Source organism: Monodelphis domestica, chromosome 8, assembly GCF_027887165.1.
Source record: "Monodelphis domestica isolate mMonDom1 chromosome 8, mMonDom1.pri, whole genome shotgun sequence".
Taxonomy (NCBI): Eukaryota; Metazoa; Chordata; class Mammalia; order Didelphimorphia; family Didelphidae; genus Monodelphis; species Monodelphis domestica.
The window spans coordinates 198879612-198899584 of NC_077234.1; the positions used below are offsets into that span (position 1 = coordinate 198879612).

The window sequence follows — 19973 nt, forward strand, 5'->3', positions numbered from 1 at the left end:
CATCTACCTTATATTCATTACTCTTATTTTCATTTATCCTCAATTCATTTTCATTTATACCACACTCATCATTTCCTGATTCATTTTCATATGGACTTAAAGTAAACCTTCATAAGCTACAAGCTCCCTTACTCTGGTCACCTTTTACTACCTGTCCGTATTTTGGTCTAGCTCCTGAATTTACCCAAGATTGCATTGTTGCAAGATCTGGTCCTTGTTGACCCTAGCAGCAGGCATTTTGGCATTGATTAAAACCTCTATTCTGGTTGTTATTATTGTTATATCCTCTATTATTGTTCCAGTTGTTATTATTATATTCTCCATTTCTATTTAATTGCCTTCTGATTTGGTTTCTGAACCTGCAATCTCCCTGTACAGATGTCCAATTCTGTAACAAAGGAAACATCTCCTAGGACCTGATCTTCTTTCACTAGGCCTATAGTTATTGTTATTTCTAGGCTGCATCGATCTCAAAGCAGCTACTGCTTTTACCTCCTAAATATCACTTTCCTTTTCTTCAAATTCAGCTTCTCTCAATTTTCTTTTCAAATCCTCTACTACATTATCTCTTTCATCATATTTGTCTTCATAAATATACAAATACATTGCTTTCCCCCTCAATTCCTCTAGTTCCATCTCCTCCAAATCAGGGCAATTATTTCTAAAAAACAATTTGACCTTAGGAATTGCATTTTTCACAAAAATTCTCTTAATATGATTAATAGTTCCTTCCTCTAAAACATATAGGCCTAAAACATTTCAGCTGCATCTGTGATTTGTTCCAAGAAGTTTGTAGGTGTGAAGATTGGATTTAGCTATTTCCTGATTGTAACAATGAAGATTCTTAGTTTAACAAAATCAGGAATGTCTTCGGAACTTTAAATTACTCCACCCTACTTAGATCCACTTTAGGGGAAGATAAAGTTGTAATCTCCTAATTGAACAATGAAGGTACTTAACTCTTACCTTATAGTGAAGCTAGAACTTTAAGCTAAGTCTATTTTAAGATCTTAATACAAAAAGATGTTAAGTAACTATAGAGGTTAAATTAATCACAAAAAGGTCAAGTAACTAACAAAAGGTGAACTTAAAGAAGTGTTAAGTAATTCTAAAGATATAATCTAATCAAAAGAAGATGAGAACTAAAAGTATGGGCAGTCCTGGAGAAAGCCTTTGATGTGATTGGTAGACGTGAAAATTTAGAGGAGGAGACACAAGGGTGAAAGATCTATATATTTGGGTCACTTCCTCTCTCCGTCACTTTTTGGTGGTGGAGAGTTGGCTGATAGCAGCGTGCTGGGCCTTTCAGCATCTTAGCATGGCTACAAGCTATTCTCTGGTTCAGTGGTGAGTTTCTGGCTGAGTTTTCCTCCTTTACTTTCCAACTTTATCCTCTTAGAAGCCTCTAATCTTCTTCAGAGGCCTAGAGGAGGGGATTTTAAACTCCCCCTAGCACAGGCCAGGCAAGAGAAATCCTATATCCTCTTCTCTCCTCCTTAAATTCCTTCCCTCTATATTAATTAAATTACCATAAATTTCCAGACTGGCTTGGGTATTTTATTTGAGATTTCCCTTGGCGACCAATTAAATCTAGATTTAAGTCACAACCCTAAAATTATCTTTACATAGGTGCTTCATTTATTTTTTGTTTGATATTTTCAAATTTAGATCAGGCATTTGGTCTTTTTGTGTGCCTCTTCATGACATCCATGATTGACTTTCTGGCCTCTTTCATCTATTCATAATCATCTTCAACCCAAAGGTCCCACCCTTTTTCAGTTTTAGAGTCAGCACTAGAAGTTGAATCTTTAAGAGCCCAATGGAGTATTGAGCAAAGCAGCTCTATGATGCATTGGAATGATGCTGAGAAGTGTCCTACTCTGGAACATATCGCCCTATGGAGTCATGGAGAAAGTCTGTGTTCTTGCTGGGAACTGTGTGGATCTGTGGAGAAGAAAGAGAGGCTGAAGTGAAAGTTCTTCCTTCCCAATACTTACAAGTGACATGTTCTCAACCACAATCTCTGAAGAGTTTGTGAGAATCTGGCCAATGCCGTATATTCTGAGGGGAAGAGAGTTCTACAAGGTGCCTAAAAAGAGAACAAAGGTCTAGAATGTTTTCTGCATGACTGAAACCCAGTCTGATCTGGATAAAACACAAGGAGGGTCCTAAGGGGATGTTAATTATAATCCGGACTCGAAGGAGTGATCTGGCATACTTTCCAGACAAGTGAAGGAGACTTTTTTGTTGTGACAGTCAGGGCTTTAAGTACCTCTTGGTAGGATGGTTCATAGTCCAAGCCCTTGCTTTATAATTGCTTTCATTTGTATAAGGCATATATTTCTTAATCATATATCATGTCACAAAATAAAAGTAATTATGATGGAGAAGGGAGAGTTCCTTTATTCAATTAAAAAGCAAGATTTCATCAATTTTGGTTTTCTTTCAGCTAATACAGAGGAAAAAATGTTGGCACTTTCCTTATGAGAAAGAAATGATCTAAACACACAGCTAGAACTCTAGAAAATTCAAAGAACAAGAGTCAAGGGAATGAGTAAAAGATACTGATGGCCCATAGAAAGGAGAGGTTGGCCAGATCTGAAAATAACCTGATACTCTGGAGGGACCACTTCTATTTCCAACCTGCTTTATGCATAACATGTGTCTGGTGTGCTGGAATGAGATGTTTGTCCATTTCACTTCCTTTATTCTAGGATTTGACTTCTGAATAATTTGAGGAATTTCTGTCTCTCTCTAATGCTTTTTCAAATTCTGAAGAATTTATAAATCTTTTCTTTCCTCTAGGATCTCTTGAGTTACTCTTCTTCACTGCCTAGTATTAACCATGTGGATTCTCAGCAAAGAAAAGCAGACCTGTTAGGGACTGATAACTGATCTTTATTTGATTCCCTGACTCACACTTAGCAGATGCTACTCCAACCTCTTTCTTTCTCAGACCTCCCACATCCATCCAACACCACCACAGGGAGAGGTAATGAACTCTAAACCTCTTTTCTTGAAGAAAGAGAATCTCAAACATCTTGTTTTTCACATGGATCTACTTTTTTGGGTCTTCTCTGATTGAATTCTCCACCAGGGCCCTGATATGGGCACCATCTCTCCACACAGAACTCTTTTCATCCCACTTATGCGTATTGTGTATCTCTGTTAGATTGTTAGAACCTTGGGGCTAAGAGAATAGAAAACCAGAATCTACCAGGGCAAGCCTCCCCAAAGACAACAAAAGAGGGAACAAGAGATCTGGAATGGAAATCCATAGAAGGGAAGGAAGGACAACCTAGAAGAAAAGTCAACAGTAAAAGAAAATCTTTCTACTTCCAAAGCCAAACATACTGAACTCAAAGATAGGAGGAACACAAACAACCTAAAGGTTAGAGCCCACCCAGAACAGAATTGGGTCAAAACTATGAACACAATAAGGAAAAGAACAATCAAAGAACATTGGCCAGAACTTCAGGACCAAAGAAAATGAAATTTCCATGGAAAGAATTCATAGATTGCCTTCAGAAAGGAACCATCCCCAGGCTGCAAACAGCAAGATTGCAAGTGGATACTGTTTTTATTAACTGTTATTGTAGGTTATAAACCCTAGCATTGATTAATATTGATAGCTGGCTATTAGATTACTAGCTGTTGATAAAGGTCACTGGAGACTGAAATATAACAAACCTATTTATTTGTTTATCAAGATTAGGGAAAGGAAAAGGAAATAGAAAAGTAGGAATATTGCTTATATATTATTTTACCCTAAAACTAAGACTTCTAACTAAGACCCAGAAAAACCTTTATCCCTCACAGGATTGCTTCTTTGCCTACACTTACTATGCTATCTGACTAAAATTAACCCTCTATCTTACTAAACGATTCTAAATTAATGTATACTTAATTCCTTCTATGAACAAATTAGACTTCTCTATTTTCTTCCATCTCCAGCTCAAGATGAGACAGTCACTGACTGACTGCAGATTCACAGAAATAAGCCCTCTTCTGCCCCTTCTGGTTTCAATCAGGGAACAGTGAGAGTCTTCAGTCTCTGTTGTTGAATCTTCCTTCAGTCTCCAAAAATGTAGATGTTATTCTCGAACAGCTATCTCCAATTCGCAGGAATAGCAGAGGAAACTACCAAGCAACCCACTGTTTGTTTGAGTCTCAGAATCCAAAAAGTGACAAAGTCCAGTAAATCCAACTGCCTTTCCTCAAGGAAACTCTGGAATTCTTCCTTCATCATCACCTAAACATTCTTTTTCTCCCAGTTAAGGTGCCCAGCACCCCTCAAATCTTCACTCCTGCCTAAGTTTTATTTCAACTCCTAAAAGTTACTAATTACTTAATACATGGAACAGTTCAAGTCAGAAACAAAAAGTACTACAAGTCCTCAGAAGAAAGACCTTCAAATACAATGGTAAGGACACTGGAATAATACCAGATTATTCCAAATCCATGAGAAATGAGAGAATGTTCCAAAGGGTGAGGGAACTCAGGATGCAGCCCAGGGAGACCTATCCTCTGAGAAGGCTGAACTGATCTTGTATCATTTACTTACTGATCTTATTTACCATTAACTGCTTTTGCCTGGTAACTGCCCAAGTCATGGTTCTCTGACTCTTGTCTTGGTTCCATATTCAGCCAACCTATAATAGGTGAAGGGCAAAATCCAGTTCTTGGATACTTCATTACAGTTCTAGTCTTGTTTCAAGGCATTAGCTGATCTTGGAGGATTAAGGGGAGCCCGAGGAAATCAGGTCTAGTATTTCAACACCCCCAAACCAACTCTCAAAGATGTCTGGTTTGCTGTCCTAAGTTGGGGCCCTAACCTTGTATTGGACTCACATAAAAATCACACTCAAAGGAGAGAAAGGGTGGGACACTTCTGGCCCCTTATAATTGATTATTCTGATCAATCATAGTGTCCATGATTATCTCAGCTCTATAACCAATGGTGGGCCTCAATTCTATGATAGAAATCTCTTATCCTGTTGGTTCTGTGCTCCCCCAAACTTATAAAAAAGATCTATCTGTATTCTTAGGGTTTGGGGCATTAATAGAGGCAAGCCCCTAATCCCTTTTTATTGACAGGAAGCATCCCCCTGCTTGTCTTCCTTGGAGAACTGCCTCAGTTTACCCTTTGATTAATTTCACTCCTAAGACCTACAAATGTGAGCTTCACAGCACTGGACAGAACAGTAGATATTCACTAATGAAGAGGAATCTGAAGTATTTTTGGAAGGAAAGCCCAAAGTGAAGAGATAATTTGCTTCATGTATACCCTAAGCAGCAGAAATTCAGGGGAGTGAATAACTGAAGACAACAGTAGCAGCAGAGAAACATCAGAGACCTGAGAGAGGCTTCTTTTATTTTTTTTAAAACCCTTACCTTCCTTCTTGGAGTCAATACTATGTATTGGCTCCAAGGCAGAAGAGTGGTAAGGGCTAGGCAATGGGGGTTAAGTGACTTGCCCAGGGTCACACAGCTGGGAAGTATCTGAGGTCAGATTTGAACCTAGGACCTCCCATCTCTAGGCCTGACTCTCAATCCACTGAGCCACCCAGCTGCCCCCAAGAGGCTTCTTTTCAAAGCTACAGACAAGGAGAAAGGGAGGAATGAGGAAACCCTGTAGGGCTAAAAGTGAAGATGAAGAGAGAGGGGATCATGAGAAGAATCCTGTGTTGTCCCATCTGCTCCAGAAGAATGCTTCTTGTGTTGGACTGGAGGACCTCAGGGGAGAAGAGGAGGTAGATACAGAGAAGACAGGGACATACCCAGAGCATCTGAAGGACCAGAAAATTTCATTTGCATTCCAGCTACATTCAGCATCTGTCCTGCCCCAGGCCCTGTGCTATGCTCTGGGGATTCCCCAAGAGGCAAAAGACAAACCTTGCTCTCCAGGAGTTCACAGTGCAATGGGGGAGGGAGATAATATGGAGGCACATGTGGACACAAAGCAAGTTCTGTCCAAGAGAAATAAGGAAGAATGAGAAGAATGAAGGCACTCAACTAAGAGGGACAAGGGAAGATTTCCTGCAGAGTTTTTAGTCTTTAGTTGGGACATATAGGAAGTTCAAAGGGGTCAGTGTTCTGAACTGTGGACGAAAAATATTCCAGGCATGGCAGAAATCCATCAAAAATGCCTGAAGCTAGAGGCAACCAGGTGACATAGTGGATAGACTGCCAGATCTGGAGTAAGGAGGACCTGGGTTCAAATGTGACCTCAGACACTTCTTAGCTGAGTGATTGATCCTATGCCAGTCACTTAACCCTGATTGCCTAGTCCTTGTCACTCTTTTATCTTAGAATTGATTCTGAGATGCAAGGTAAGGGTTAAAAAAACAAACCCTTTCCCATTTTGGGACAGTTAGATGACTTTGTGAATAGAGAACTAGAACTAGAAACAGGAGGTCCCAGGGTTCAAATCTTACCTCAGACATTTCCTGTGTGATGTTGGGTAAGCCACTTAACCCAATTGCCTATCTTTTAGCCATCTTCTGTCTGCCAACAGATGCTTAGTATCTATTCTAAGAGAAAAGATAAGAGATATTTTAAAAGTCTATAGCTGAAGGAATCCAGGAGGTCAGGATCTCTGGATCCAAGAATACAGACTGGGTAGTAATGTATAAAAAGACTGGAAAGAAAGACTTTGAACAACAAACAGAATGTTTTGTAAATGATCCTGGAGGGAATAGGGAACCACTGGGAGTCATGGAGTAGGGGAGTGACATGATCAGAACTGCATTGTAGGAAAGCCACTCTAGTGGCTGAATGGAGGAGGCCTTGGAGTGGAGAGAGCCTTGTGGGAGATAGACACAGCAGCAGGTTGTCCTAATAGTCCAGGAGGGGGGATGTGGGCCCCCACCAGGATGATGGCAGTGACACAGGACAGAAGGGGGCACTTTGGAGAGATGTTACAAAGGTGAAACTGACAGGTCTTGTTGCCATATTGGATATGTGGGTAAGAGACAGTGAGGAGGCATGAGTGGTTCCTAGGTTTTGAGCCCCAGGGATGAGGAGGACACAGCTATAGAGAAGGTGGGGGCTCTGTCTAAGTGAGAGAGTCTGTTTTGGACATGTTGAGCTCAAGATGTCTACTGGTTCTCTAGTATGAAATTCCTGTAAGAAAATTAGAGATGCAAGACTGGAGGTCAGCACAGAAAATGGAGATCTGAGACTCATCAGCAGGGAAATGGTGATTGTATCACTGGTAGTTGATGAGACCACAAAGTAAAGAGGTCCAGAGGAATAAGAGGAGAGGGTCAAAGACAGGGCTGGAGGAGCTCCCTCACTCTAACCCTAGCCCTACTCTTATAAGGAGTGATGTAGAGGAGGAGCCAGCAAAGAAGATAGAGAATGAGAGGTCAGAGAGGTAGGAGCTAAAGCAGGAGAGAGCCATGTCCTAAAACCCCAGAGAGAAGAGAATATCCAGGAGAAGAGAGTGGGCCAAAAGCACCAAAGGTTACAGACAGGATGGATAGAATGAAAACTGAGGAGGTGGTCTCTATTGTAGTTGAAAATCTTCAGATCTGCCCCTTAGGGACCCCCTGATGCTTGAAGGACTGGCTTTGCAGGGCTGACACACCCAGAAGCTTGCTACAAACAGGGTGACCAATAGCTCCTCCTTCCCCTCCACCTGCTGGAACTCCATAATAGAGCAAGTGGTTCTACTTCACAGGGCACTCTTACTTTCCATGCTGTGACCTGCCAAATCCATGATGGATTGATGCTCTGGACTTGTCCTGTCTGTACCATATATACCTTAAAACAGATGAATTAAATTAAGAAGAGTGGATGAAAAGGGAACAATACAATATTGGGTCATCTGCCTTCTCCCTGGAGAAAAATTAAGGACTTGCCAAGGTGGGAGGGGGAAGAGGAACAGATGGGATTCCCAGAAAAGGGGTCTCACACCTTCCCAATACCTATTCCCAAAAAACTAAAGGCCAATCATATCATGGGAAATGATGAAAAGAAGCCAGGATAACTGGGGAATAGCACTACCAAAGCTCAGACCAGATCACAAGTTAGGAGTTCTCCTAAACCTGGGGTAAGGGTAAGATAATAAGGAGATAAAGCAATGGGACAGATTAAAGAAAGGAGAGTCAGAAAAAAACTCAGTGTCTGATAAAGTAGAAAACAAGCTATTTGGTGGAAAATTCTTCCTTTGATAAAAACTGCTAAGAGAACTAGAATGCAGTCTGGAAATAAATGAGGCTTAGACCATGAGCCTACAGCATACTTTATTACAGATTCTATAAGGAAATGTGACCTTAATATTAAAGATCATACTATAGAAATTAGAAGAGAAACAGCTCACATACATCTCACAGCTACATGCAGGGATATGTGTTTAGAATATTTTATTTTCTCCCCAGTTACATGTAAAAATTTCTAGTATTCACTTTTTAAAAATTGAGTTCCAAATATTCTCCCTCCTTCCTTTTCCCATCCCCCAGGAGAGCAAGTCATCTGATCTAAACTTTACCTGAGAAATCATGCAAAATATTTTTCCAAATTATTCATTTTGTGGAAGGAATCACAAATGAAAACAAAAAGAAATAAAAAAGAGGAAACATACTTTAGGTTAAATTCAGGGTCCATCAGTCCTTTCTCCGGAAGCAGATGATTTTTCTCATCATTGTAAAGATTAAAATTAATTTCAATAATTAAAAATATTTTAGGAGAATTATTAAATGATCATTAGAAATAAAGGAATAAAAGGGATACAACATTAAAAAAAAACACATGCCAAGAGTGATAGCTTGGTCTCCTCATTGTCTATTTTAATACTTTCAATTTTTTTTTCTTCTCTAATTGTTACTGCTTCTAGTTTATCCCCATTGCAGATGATGTTTTCTGATGGTTTCAGATATATACTGTTTATTATTTTTAGGAAAGATCCTTCTATTCCTGTACTTTCTAGTGTTTTCAATAGGAATGAGTGTTGTATTTTGTCAAAGGTTTTTTCTGCATCTATTGAGGTAATCATGTGATTTTTGTCAGTTTGCTTGTTAATATGGTCAATTATGTGGATGGTTTTCCTACTATTGAACCATCCTTGCATTACTAGTATGAATCTTACCTGGTCATAGTGAATAACCCTTGTGATGACTTGCTGGAGTCTTTTTGCTAGTATCCTATTTAAAATTTTTGCATCTATATTCATTAAGGATATTGGTCTATAGTTTTCTTTCTGTTTTTGACCTGCCTGGCTTTGGAATCAGTACCATATTTGTGTCATAAAATGAATTTGGTAGGACTCCTTCTTTGCTTATTCTGTTAAATAGTTTGTATAATATTGGAATTAGTTGTTCTTTGAATGTTTGATAGAATTCATTTGTGAATCCATCAGGACCTGGGGATTTTTTCTTACGGAGTTCTTTAATGTCTTGTTCAATTTCTTTTTCTGATACAGGGTTGTTTTTCCTCTGTTAATCTAGGTAATTTATATTTTCGTAAATATTCATCCATATCACCTAGGTTGCCATATTTGTTGCCATATAATTGGCCATAATAGTTTTTAATGATTGCCTTAATTTCCTCTTCATTAGAGGTGAGGTCTCCCTTTTCATCTTGGATACTGTCAGTTTGGTTTTCTTTTTTCAAAGACACTCCTCTTATTAATCCCAAGATAGAATTATACACTGATGGGTCCTCATACGTGAATACAAAGGATGTAGAATCACAGGAGCTGCAATAGTTGACAATGACAAAATGCTTTGGCATGCATCATTGCTAAGTCATGTTAGCACCCAAGGCACCAAGCTAAAGGCCCTGCTCATGACTCTGGAGTTAGCAAAAGGAAACAGGGTTAACATTTTCATAGACTTGCATTATGCTTTCTCTACCTTGCATTCTTCTGCAATCATATGGGAAAACAGAGGGTATAAAACATCTGCTGGGAAACCAATTGCATATGGCAAATTAATAGACCATCTTATAAAAGCTGTAGATCTTCCAAAAGAAGTGGCTGTAATCCAATGCAAGTTACATATTCATGGAAAGGACAGAAAACATAAGTGGACTATCTTTTCTGGGGCATAGAGGGAGCTGAATCTCAGGACAGTCTATTACAAATGGTCCTTATCGGAACCCTAATGGGTGACCAAAGCCTGGGGAAAGGCTTGTCCCTCAAGAGGGTCTGTGTTTACCCGCTCTGGGACATATTCGGCATCAATCCATAGAGAAGACATCCCCGCAGGCTATCATAAGGGGCTCATTTCTTGGACACCCCATTTTGTTCAAAAATAGCCTCTCGGCAGGGGGCATTTCTCTCCTTTGCTTCACCGGCAGCCATATCCCTCTCTCCCTTCAACTCCTCCATTCCCTGCTACAAACTTTCCTTGTCCCCCGTTCTTCATATCCACTCATCTTTCCCTATAAATATTACACTGGCTCCTGATTGGGTAAATGCATAATTGCTTAAATAATTTTAATTGGGCCCTGATTCAAGGACCTGTTATAGATTTGTTTTTCCTTTACTTATATTTTTTTAGACATAAGACTTTTACATTTTGTATTTCATCCACAAGTTATTTTTCTCTTTTATTTGGATTTTTCATGTTTTTTATTTTCTTTTGAAAATTGATTTCTATACCTCATAACTCAGCCATGCATCTCTGAGTGATCCCTGTGTTTATTATTCACCTGGGGTGGGGCAAGTTATTGTTGTGAACTTTGATTTAACGTTGAACAATTTTAAGGTAAGAAAATTACTACCTCTCAGACTCCAGAATGTGCCATGAAGATAGATGCCTGCAGAGACCACATGCTGCACCAGGAGATCCAGAGTGAACTTTGGGATGTGAATTAAACTATGAGGGGTTGAAATGCCTTTGTTTTGAATGTATATTCTCATGCCAAATGGGACTGTTCTCAAATTGGCTTTTTGTCAACCTAGCAATCATTGGTTTTGTTCTCTTTTCCTTTTATCCACAAATTATTGCAATTTTTAAGTTGATTATGTTTCCATGATCTTTTTGGGGAAAACTGGTTTCCCAATATGATCACTGGGGGGGGGGGGTATGTATAAATGGAGATTTTGAACCTTTAACTTCATTCCACAGAGGTCCTTAGTATTTCCCAAAATTCCCTATAATCTCTCCTGTGTCTCCACATTGGCAAGATCATGTTATTAGTATTTAAGTGGATATATGCTCCACCCATGCCTCTGTTTGACCTATGACCAGGCTGAATTCAGGCAGTTCTTTTGGTTTAGTTATTATTAATAAAACTTTATAAAATTTAATATTTAGTTATTGTATATTAATTTTAATATTTACATCATGGTACCAATATTGAATAATACCAGTGTGCCAATATGGGTAACACTAGTAAAGTCCACATCACTTTCTGGTACATCTTCACTTTCTGTGTTCCCCCCCCCCCCCAATTCAGTTGTTTTTTTACAAGCCTCTCATTTTACAGGAACAAAGACATCTGTTTTAATCCCTGTATGTACTTGTATAGAATTCTGTACCCCAAGATGGCTGCCCCACCCCCCAGTCTCTTCCAACTGTCAAGTGTAACTATTGGATTCTTGTTGTCTGGGATGCCAGCTGTAATAGATGGGGAAATGGAGCCCCCCACTATGTTTACTTGAGGCTAGAGCATGAGAGAGATGGAATGGAGCAAGAAGGTGAAGAGGGGGATAGATTGTTCCTTCTCTCTCTTTCCTTAGTAAAACCAGCACTAGTTGTCTTCAGAATTACAGAGTATATCTCTTCAGAGACTGGGTTGAATGTAAAACCAAGGGCTGAAAGTGATTCTTCTTCCTTGAGGAAAAAGTATAGTTCTCCCCAAGCTTCATATCTCTCTCCATGAATATTATGAAGCAAGCACTTGATCTAAGGAATAACTGTTTGTTCTAAGGGGACACTAACAAAATAGGGTAAATAGGATTATTGGGTAAGGAAGAGGAAAGTGGGAATTAGGAGATCCCTAAAGTTAACAACTGACGCCATCCCCAAATCCTGACCCTCCTAGGTCAGTTGTGAGATCTGTCTTGACTTCTATCTATCCAGGCTGTAGTATAAAGTTCAAGGACAGACTTTAGGGAATAGAGAGAAAAATCTTCTTTGGATGGCTGGCTTTATAATCAAAGTCCTATCCACTGCTTTTCTCATCAGCTGGATCCAAGAGGTTTGAGTTCACAGAGAGAGATGGTCAAATGCTCAGAAGGTCTTTCTGCTTCAGAGATTTCTCTGAGACCAACCACTCTTGAGAAGCTCCCAAAGAGAAGTGAAGTAACTCTTTTGAATCTTCTCAGCTCTTCTGTTTTTTTCCCAGAATTCTCTGTCTTCCCTGCTCCTCCCCACTTGGGTTGCTCTTTTGCATGCTGAATCTGACTTTCCTCTCTTACAGAGGGTTGTATAGTGTGTTAACTTGGAAATAGCACAGACCTACTTAAATAGCCAGAAAAATCAAGTCTTTACTGAGGAAAGGGATGAGTCCACACTTGGCCTTTACTCAGAGCCTGGCACTACACTTTTGCAGGGTCTACACCTGGGACTCTGGGACATTACCCAGGAGTGACACTGCCTAGAGGACAGCTCTGAAGGACTAAAGAATTTGGGGAACTGAGGTCTAGGAAATATTATTGATTGGCATCCCCATGGCTATACAGAAACTGGGAATGTCAAACCAGCTGACCGGCTTGGGACAGGAAGCAGAGCAGAGGCCAGGAGCTGAGGGAAATGGCCTGCCAACAATGGACACTAAAGGGGGTGGCCCCTTCCCAAGTATGACTATGGCTCTGCTTGGGAAAGGCTCTCTGATACAATGGGAGAAGCTCCTGAGACAAAGGATAGTTTAGCATTTGATTAAAATGTCTTAACCTCACCTAGCTGAGTCCTTGCACTATGATTGTTCAGTCTGAACCTGCTAGTTTGTGACTGCCTTCAACGCAGATTCTTCAAGGGAACAAGGACAAGCTTTGGGGTCTCCATCTTTCAAGATGACTGAACTTGGGGTTCATTAGATCTTACTAGGCTTCAAGTTTGAGGTTTCTGGATTTCACGTGGATAGTGGGGGTGACCTGGCCTTCCCTCCCTGTATCTTGGTCCCTGTGAACCTGTGCAGAGTTTTAAAATATTGTGAACTTCAGCCCCCAGCATGCCCCAGGGTTGCTCCCCTAGCTCCTGGTGTGGGATTGGTCTTGAATGGACCAATCCTGTGCTGGGGAGGGACCACGCCTCCTACATCCAGGCATGGGATTGGTTTATATAAAGACCAATCCCACGCCTAGAAGGGAACTTTGAATCTACATTCAAAGTTTAGCAGAGTTAATTTCAGTTGGGGGAACTGGTTTTTCTTATCTTATTAAAGTTAATCAGATAAAAGTTTTTTTGTTTGTTTTTTAAATTTTCTTCAAGGGCTTGAAAAGACAAGTAGGATCCCTCCTGTGAGGAGCCTTTCCTAGCTCTTGAGCTGGTCCTACCATCTGGACCTGAGGATCTCACACAGCTGAATCCATTCACTGCCTTGGAAGGTCTTGCCACACACTTAGCAACTCACCACCAAATGTCAAATCTCCTCAGATCATGGTCAGCGGGAAAGTGGTCAGTTTACTTACAGCCCAGGCTTCTAGGGGAGAGCACGTATAGACAAGTATAGGGCCTGCAATCGGAGGAGTCAGATGGTGGCAAACACAACCACACGAGGGAACTGGCCTAAGAATTCTTCAAAGCCTCCCCCGCAGCCTGGCGCCAATCTCACGGTATTACTTAGGGTTCAGCCTTCTGCAAAAGGTTATTTAGAGGACCAGGAATGAACAGCAACGCCGGTACGATCCCACTCCCGAGCCTGGCTCTCGAGACCCTCGGGAACCTGGACACGCACACGTTATTTCTTTTCCCCTCCTTTTCTGCAAGGGTGGTGGGGGGAGGAGAGGAGAATAATTTTGCGTCTCCCAAACTGTTTTATTGCCAAAAAGAGCTTGGAACTCTGGACCCCGGAGGCCCCCGGGATCCTTTTCTTTCATCTCGAAAGTGAGGAGACAGTGCCCTGAAGTGGGCGAGCACAGAAAGGAACAGCCCAGAAACCAATATTTCCTACCTGGCTCCCTGGGAGGACGCTAGGAGGAGGGGCTGGGCAGCCCCGCGGTGACGGGGAGAGGGGATGAAGGGGTGGAGCGAAGCTCAGACTGCTCCCAGGGAAGACGAGGGTGTAGGATCAGCCCCCAAGGAAAGGGCGGAGCCGTCCAGCCCATGATGCACCAGCAGCGCAGAGGTCTCTGGGAAATAGGAAGTCAGGCGCTCGCTCTGTCCATACCTCCTTCTTCCCCTTCCAAAGATTTGTGCGGCTAGGAACCTCCTGCTCCCCCAACTGAATGAACGGCTAATTAGTTTATGAAATCGTGGAACAGGGACTGCGGGGAAAGGAGCGACGATCACTGGGGGAGAAGAGGTCTACAGTGGGGAGGATCTAGTGGTAGAGGGCATAGCTCATGGTGGGAGAAGGAATGGGAACCGCAGAGGGCATTACTCCCTTCCCCACGGGCAGCCCCAGGCAGCGTGGATCCCCTGGGATATTTGTGTGGGGGGCGGTGTTTGAAGTCTCGTGGTTTTTTGGGGAGGAAAGACCAGCTCCCGCGGGTGCCGCCTTGAGGCTCATTCATGTACACACTCCGATCTGCCCAAAGTCGGGACCCCCTCGAGGCTCTGGAGTTTGGCAGGGCTGGATGAGGTCCGGAAAGGACCTGGGTAGGGCAGGAGCTGACCCGGAGGGAATAGCCGTGCCCGGATGACAAGCTGTTGGCAGACTGCGAATTTCGTTACCGAATGATGTGATTTGCCCATGGGGCTGCTCTTGTTTCTGGGAGGGTTTGGCTGTGGCTGCCTGCTTCCCCTTTGGGATCTTGTTTCCTGCCAAAACATCCTGACTGGGGACAGGAAAAGATACAATTTTCACACGCCCTGGAAGGACCCAGGGGTCCTGCCTCACTGCTCCTAGGACCCAGACACCCCCCTAACCCCCCTCCCACTTCCCTCCCCGCCTCTGCTTTTTTCAAACCGTCCAGCCCCATGAAAGGCAGCAGAATCCCAGGCACGATCCTGACTGAGTCTCAGGCTTCCCCTGCTCATCCCTGGCAGCCTTAGACCCCTCTTGTTGGAGAAGACTTGGGCTATCTCCTGAAACTTAGAGCCTTTGATCTGATCAGAGGTTAGGCACTCCTCAAACCCCAAATCACTTTCCTGTTGACTTTTATTTAAACACATCCCCTTCTGTCTTGGGGAGAGGGGCAGGGATCCTGCTTTACTTCCACCTTAGTTGGTGACTCCCTCACTGCAATCCCTCCAGCCAAGTGAAAAGCCCTAGTTGCCACTTGGGCAGTCCTCTGTTTCAGGTTACCAAAAGCACGTTCTGATCAGGCTAAATAGGAAATACTGACCAAAGAGAGGGCACTAGAATTGGGAGGAGTTGAGGAAAGCTTCTTGCAGGAGGTGAGATTCTAGTTTGGACTTTAGGGAAGCTGGGGAGGTCATTGGTCTGAGCTGGGGAAGAGAGAGCATTCTGCCTGCCCATGGGGGACAGCCAGAGAAAATGCCTGTGACCTGGGACACAGTGGTGGTGCTGGTGGTGGTGCTGCTGCTGTGGTTCCTGTTCATGGAAGCACCAGGAGGCTAATATGGCCAGGTTCCAGAGTATGTTTCAAGGAGAAAGGTGGAAGAGAGGATAGGAGGGGGATGGGTCCTAAAGGGCTTTGGATGCCTGAGGGCATTGGAGCTTTGATCCTAGAAGAAATGTGTGCTTTAAGTTAGCAGTGGGTCAATGAGATGCCCTGGGCCTGAGCAAAGTCACCTCAGGGGCTGAAATGAGAGCAGGAATAAAGGGAGACTAGGAAGACTCTCCCATAGTGAGCTGCCCAGAATCTAGCAGGAAGTCTTGGTCCTCAGATTCCTTTGCTTTCTTTTTTGGATGGGAAATCTCTCATTTTCCTTGCAGCTTACTCACCCTACCTTCCCTTGGAGCAGCAATCTCACTGCCTTCTGGAGGTTACAGGTAGGTCCGATCCCAGCTGCCCTTCTACCAACCTCCACCTATTGACTTCTGTTGGCTCTCCTTGTCATCAGGTCTCCTTCTCTTCATCTAACCTACCTTCATCTCTTTTCTTTTTTCATTTTTGTCATGTCTACAGTCCCCCTCCACAGATTTACCATTAGGTCACACTTTTCAGACCTACAGATTTTGCCCAATGTAAGGGTTAAAAATTAAGGTTGGACTAAACATATGAGTGTGGTCCAAATTAATATATCTTAAGTCAAAATGACTTTTAGAGCAGTTTATTTATAGAGGGAAAGAGTGAAAGTAGAGAAATGAGAAAGAGGGTAGTATAAGAAATGTGACTTAACCAGCTAGATACCTGCTCAGGTGCCTGGCATTGCTCTGGCAGGGCTCCCAAGGCCCAGCAGGAGGGCCCAGAGGTAAGACCCCTGAGAAGGAGGCCTATCTGGTGTTAATCTCTCAGGAAGTCAGGAAAGGAAGGTCAGCTTTTTCCACTCACCAATTCAAAGTGAAGTACAGTCTCACCAAATGATCTTCCATCAACATTCATAACCTCTAAAGAGCTTCAACAACTCCCTCACAGGAAGTTGCAACCTTATCTTCCTCATTCCCTGTGCCTTCCCCCTAGTTCACAGGGACCAGTTGTAATTTTAGAATTTTCTTAAGACTGCCCAGTGAGCAGTCAGTTGTTTCTGAGTTGTCATCCACTTTAGCACTTGGGTTGCGGATCTCCCCCCACTTAAGCATAAAGTGGGGGTGTATAAACTTCTGTTGATTAAATCTAAAAGTAGGCAGGGGAGAATTAATCCATCTTCACACCAAAGGATGCTGAGGCCTGTCTTTCAGCCTTCCCTTCAGGACCCAGGTGTCCTATCTCCCTGGCATAACTTCTGATTAGGGATTTCATTGTCCTATCTTCATACCCAGTCCCCTGTAAACATCCATGAGTTCTTTCTTCCTCCTCCAAGGACCCAGTTTTGGATGCATGTGAAAGGGAATTCTTTATCCCTTTGTCTATTTTGAGTTAATCAATCAAGAACTTAAAGTAGCCCTTCTTAACCCTTGGTAAGACTCTTAAGTGGAAGAGTTCACAAGTCACCAAATTACTCTACAGACACAGTCTGTGCAGGGCCAGACAAATTTGGGAGCTGTGATTGGTTTCTGTGAAGGGGGAGAGACAGGAAGTGACAGGAAAAAGGACTTTAAAAGATGAGACTGGGAAGAATTTTCAACCATTTTGCCCTGGTGGTTCATGCTGAAGGATGGCTTCTAGGACTTGTGCTCATTCTGGGATGGTGAGCCTGGCTGAAGGGAGAGTTGGAGGCAGTCACTTTTTTCCTGGACTTGTCCTTGACTGGAGCTTTCTGCACTGGATTGGCTTGCTGGGTGAGTTACCAGAACCGAAGGAGGAGGCTTGCATTGGTGGATTTCTGGCTGGAGACCCCACCTGGACTTCCATGTGGAGACCCGGAACTTGAGGGAGCCATTGCTGGGGGCTGAGCTGGACTTCACCAGAGCAGCACGTAGAGAGGTAGACTAGACCTCTGTCTCTGCCTTCTTCCTACATTTCCCCCTTCAATTCCTCTACCTCATTGTAAATAAAAGCTACTAACAGTCATTTTGACTTAAGGGCTAATATTTTATAATTGGCAGCAACAATCTTACTTTCATAATGCTTAATGCTTCTATTTGTCAAACCCATTTAATTAAAACCAATTTTTAAATCTTACATGCAAGATTGCAAATTCTTTCCTTTCCCCCTGACCTTCCCCTTGTTAAGAGTTTTCTTAATTCTTCCCTTTTTCTCTTTAAGAGGCAAAGGAGCAAAAGGTTTGTATGAGCCCCTCCGCTGGGCAGTGCCAGTGGATGACCCTTAGAAGGGTGTGGCTGGCAGTTGGTAGGTGACTTGCAGACAGCTGAAAAGATGCTTTTGTCTCTGGGTTCCCCGGAGAGCAGAGCTGTCTGTCTGTGTCTCTGAGGCCAACTGGCAGCTGGAAAAATAACTGACAGTGTGTATAGAGCAATGAATTTAAGGAGGTGGAAGGTGATTGATGCTGATTGATTCATTCAGATGGGTGGTTAGGTTGTGGGTATATCATTAGAAAGGCAGAGATAGGCCAGGCCTGGCCTGGCAGAAGACACTGTCCTGGAAGACAGATAGATTTAGGGGCTTTTAGAAATGCTTAGTGAGGAGTGGGACCTTAGGTATAGGCATCAGAGTTGTCTCACTCTCCTCCTTGCTCTTTCCTCTCCAAACTTTCCTCAGAATAAACTAAGTGTTTTATATTTTACTGAACTGCTCTCCTGACTGTTGTTCAAACTCCTACCAACATTTTAACCCTTTACACCCCACCGCCCTTGCTTTGGAGCAGATTCTCTAGCAGACCCCAAGCATTGGGCTCCCTGTCTCCAGTTTCCCTTCAAGGATGCCTGAGCTCTACCACAGAGCCTCTGGAGTCCTCCCCAGCTCCTCCTTAGACTTCAGGGTCTACTTACCTCGTTTCTCCAGCCTCAGCTGTCCAGCTGGAACACTACCACTGAAACGTTTCTGACTTTCTGGCCACGACTCATGTGAAAATCATCTTCCCAGTCCCTCCCTTTGCTCCCCTTATTCATACTTACTGATTTCCTGCTCCACTTTTGTCAAAGCCATCCAGCCCCCTTTCCTGCCAGGGGTCTGAAGCCTGTTTTTTTGCCCACACATTTCCACTCCTCATTTCCTGGTGGTTCCCCTCTAAAACCCTGCTCCCTCATCCCCATCCCTGCAACCTTCCCTTGATCAGTGAGTCAATCTGTTATCTAGCTAATGGGTAACTTTGGAAATCTAGTGGCATAATGGGAAAGATAGGAATTTTACAAAATGGAGTTACTTGGGCTACTTTGCTACCTCTACAGGAATCCTGGAGTCAGGGAGAATGGCCTCTGAGAGTGACAGACTTACAGCCCAGGTGAGTGTATTTCAGGCACAGATTTGACCAACGTCAGCCAATGAGGTGAATTTCATTCATTATAAAGAATTTATTATGAAGATGGCAATAGCTTACTTAGAGACCATTTCTTACATAAAATAGGCTTGAAACAAAATGCAGGAGGAACAACACTTTCCTGCTCTTCTTCTGTATTTTCAATTGATTTTACTGTCACTTTGGTATCTCAGACACTAATGTTTCCCCCAGAATTACTGACCTTCCATGTTTGATTTCTCCTTCTTTAAAATTACTGACAAAGACAACCATTTCACTCAGTCTTCATTACCTAGGGATCATGTCTTTGCTCTCTTAAGTGCCTGGACAGGCCTGAAGCCTAGTCTTGAAGGTTTCCCCAGGACTGTACTTTAATCAGAGAAGAAATGATGCTACTAATTTCCTTCTGCCTCAAGTCATACAAATCTCCCAAAGTCAAAAAGGCTGCTCCTTCTTTAACATTTCCTTGGTCTAGGCAATGAGGGAGTAGAAAAGCCCTTCTCTGTGCCAGGCACTATTGAAAACAAGGACAAAAAGCATGGCATATCCTACAAGTTCCTCCCAGTCTGATTGAGGAGGTAGACCTGCAGCTGTGACTGTGCAAACAGGCTCTATGAAAGGTTTATGGGAGGTATTCTGAGAAGGAAGACTGACCAAGAATTATTTGTTCAGAAGGTGAAAATTTAGCTTACAGTTGAAGAATGCTCAGAGGCCAAAATGAGGATGGAGAACATTCTAATAACAAGTGACAGCCAATGGAAAGGCACTGAATCAGAACTCAAAGATCAATCTAGAGGCCAATTTCCTGGATTATAGAGGATTAAGGTGTAAGAAGACAGGAAAGGGGGTTGAGGTTTCTTTTATGAACCTAATATGTGCCACTAGCTCCTGTTGCAAAAATTATCAGTCATCAATAGTCATAGCCTGAATAAGACACCCAGATAGGGGGAGTATTGATTTCAGATCCATTCCAGAGTGTCACCTACACAGCTGCTA

General features: G+C 42.7%; 1 protein-coding gene and 1 long non-coding RNA gene across 5 annotated transcripts in view; one reads left to right on the forward strand and one right to left on the reverse strand.

The window, feature by feature from the left end:
- Positions 1-1615: 1615 nt before the first annotated feature.
- LOC103095922 (uncharacterized) lies at positions 1616-14259 on the reverse strand. Its single transcript, XR_001624130.2, has 3 exons — positions 14065-14259; positions 6438-6533; positions 1616-1944 (listed from the first exon to the last, which is right to left on the reverse strand). It is a non-coding gene; the product is annotated as an uncharacterized LOC103095922 (long non-coding RNA).
- LOC100016558 (zinc finger protein OZF-like) overlaps positions 14235-19973 on the forward strand; it is a 35092-nt gene continuing 29353 nt past the window's right edge. The window contains exons 1-3 of one of the 4 annotated variants that reach the window (XM_016424877.2): positions 14235-14415; positions 15955-16011; positions 18910-18962. In XM_016424877.2, coding sequence (XP_016280363.2) covers positions 14358-14415; positions 15955-16011; positions 18910-18962 — 168 coding nt within the window. In that variant the 5' untranslated portion in view covers positions 14235-14357. Of the gene's footprint in view, positions 17546-18909; positions 18963-19973 lie in introns of all 4 variants that reach the window. The other 3 variants (XM_056807528.1, XM_056807529.1, XM_056807530.1) reach the window with 3 other exon arrangements.